Raw genomic sequence first — 1,030 nt, 5'->3', positions numbered from 1 at the left:
GAGCATTTTTGTCAGATACATACTCCTCCCTGAAGTCAGATTGATTGATGATCAGATTAATGTTTCAGGTGAGATTTACCCACAACAAATATTGTAACTGCTACTGTGTTAAGAGAATACTGCTGTTAAAAAGCACGCTATTTGTTTAAAAGCTTTAAAACTGAATATTACACTTCTCATACAGCAGCACTTTTAAAATAAGCATGTAATAAACTAATATATTACATGTAACAATGTGATTAATTGATGACGAGCATTAATACTGAAACTATCATACCTAAGAGTGTTCAGTCTCCAGCGTGGATCATCCAGTAAGCTAGACAGCAGCTTCATGCCTGAGTCTCCTGGATGATTGTAGCTCAGGTCTAGCTCTCTCAAATGGGAGGGGTTGGAGTTCAGAGCTAATACCAGAGAAGTACAACCATCCTGAGTGATCAGACAGCCCGAGAGCCTGAGGGCAAACACAAAGATGTAAAACATAAAGCAAAGAGAATTATGTATATAATTTTATTTTGATATATATCTTTAAGCTTTGTTCCAAAAAATATGCTTTTATTTTTTCAGAGATACTGATTCACTCTATGGCACATGGATTCTTTACTGAACCATTGTCTCCAGAAGATGTATTGAATCCCACAGATCTATAATACTTGAGGAAGCTGGATTTGAGAGCACTGTAAATACAACATGCTTCTATTACAGTGTAGATTCACTGTTTGCGTGATTTGTTTCAGGGTTGAAAAGTGTAGCAACGGCATGTTTCCAGCATCGTACAAATTAGCATTGCTCTCTAGAAACAGCTTTCCCCTTTGTTTCAGGTGTAAAGGGACAGGAGAAGGGACTAAGACTGAGCTAAGATTTAAAGTTTGATCGAGGACATCCCTGTTGCTAGCCATTTGCTTAGTTGTGACTCAGCTAACATATTTGTGCTTTTTGTAGCACTTTAAATGTGTTTACCTAAAGTCCGTGATCATGCCTTTTTTATGGTGATGTGTGTTAGTGCTATGGCTTGTGTGTACTCCAGTTTAGC

The 1,030-nt window shown here is 37.6% G+C and overlaps 1 protein-coding gene across 1 annotated transcript in view; it reads right to left on the bottom strand.

Moving 5' to 3' along the window:
* LOC102292889 overlaps positions 1 to 1,024 on the bottom strand; it is a gene marked incomplete at its 3' end in the record, with an annotated part of 7,633 nt that extends 6,609 nt beyond the window's left edge. Inside the window, 1 exon segment of the mRNA XM_042217150.1 lies at positions 278 to 1,024. Within this exon segment, the coding sequence (XP_042073084.1) occupies positions 278 to 480 (203 nt within the window).
* Positions 1,025 to 1,030: the final 6 nt, after the last annotated feature.

Source organism: Haplochromis burtoni, unplaced genomic scaffold (assembly GCF_018398535.1).
Source record: "Haplochromis burtoni strain Fernald_Lab_line unplaced genomic scaffold, NCSU_Asbu1 Contig_1635, whole genome shotgun sequence".
Classification (NCBI taxonomy): Eukaryota; Metazoa; Chordata; class Actinopteri; order Cichliformes; family Cichlidae; genus Haplochromis; species Haplochromis burtoni.
The sequence above is the reverse complement of the archived record's forward strand: the minus strand, read 5'-3'. Positions and strand labels throughout refer to the sequence as shown.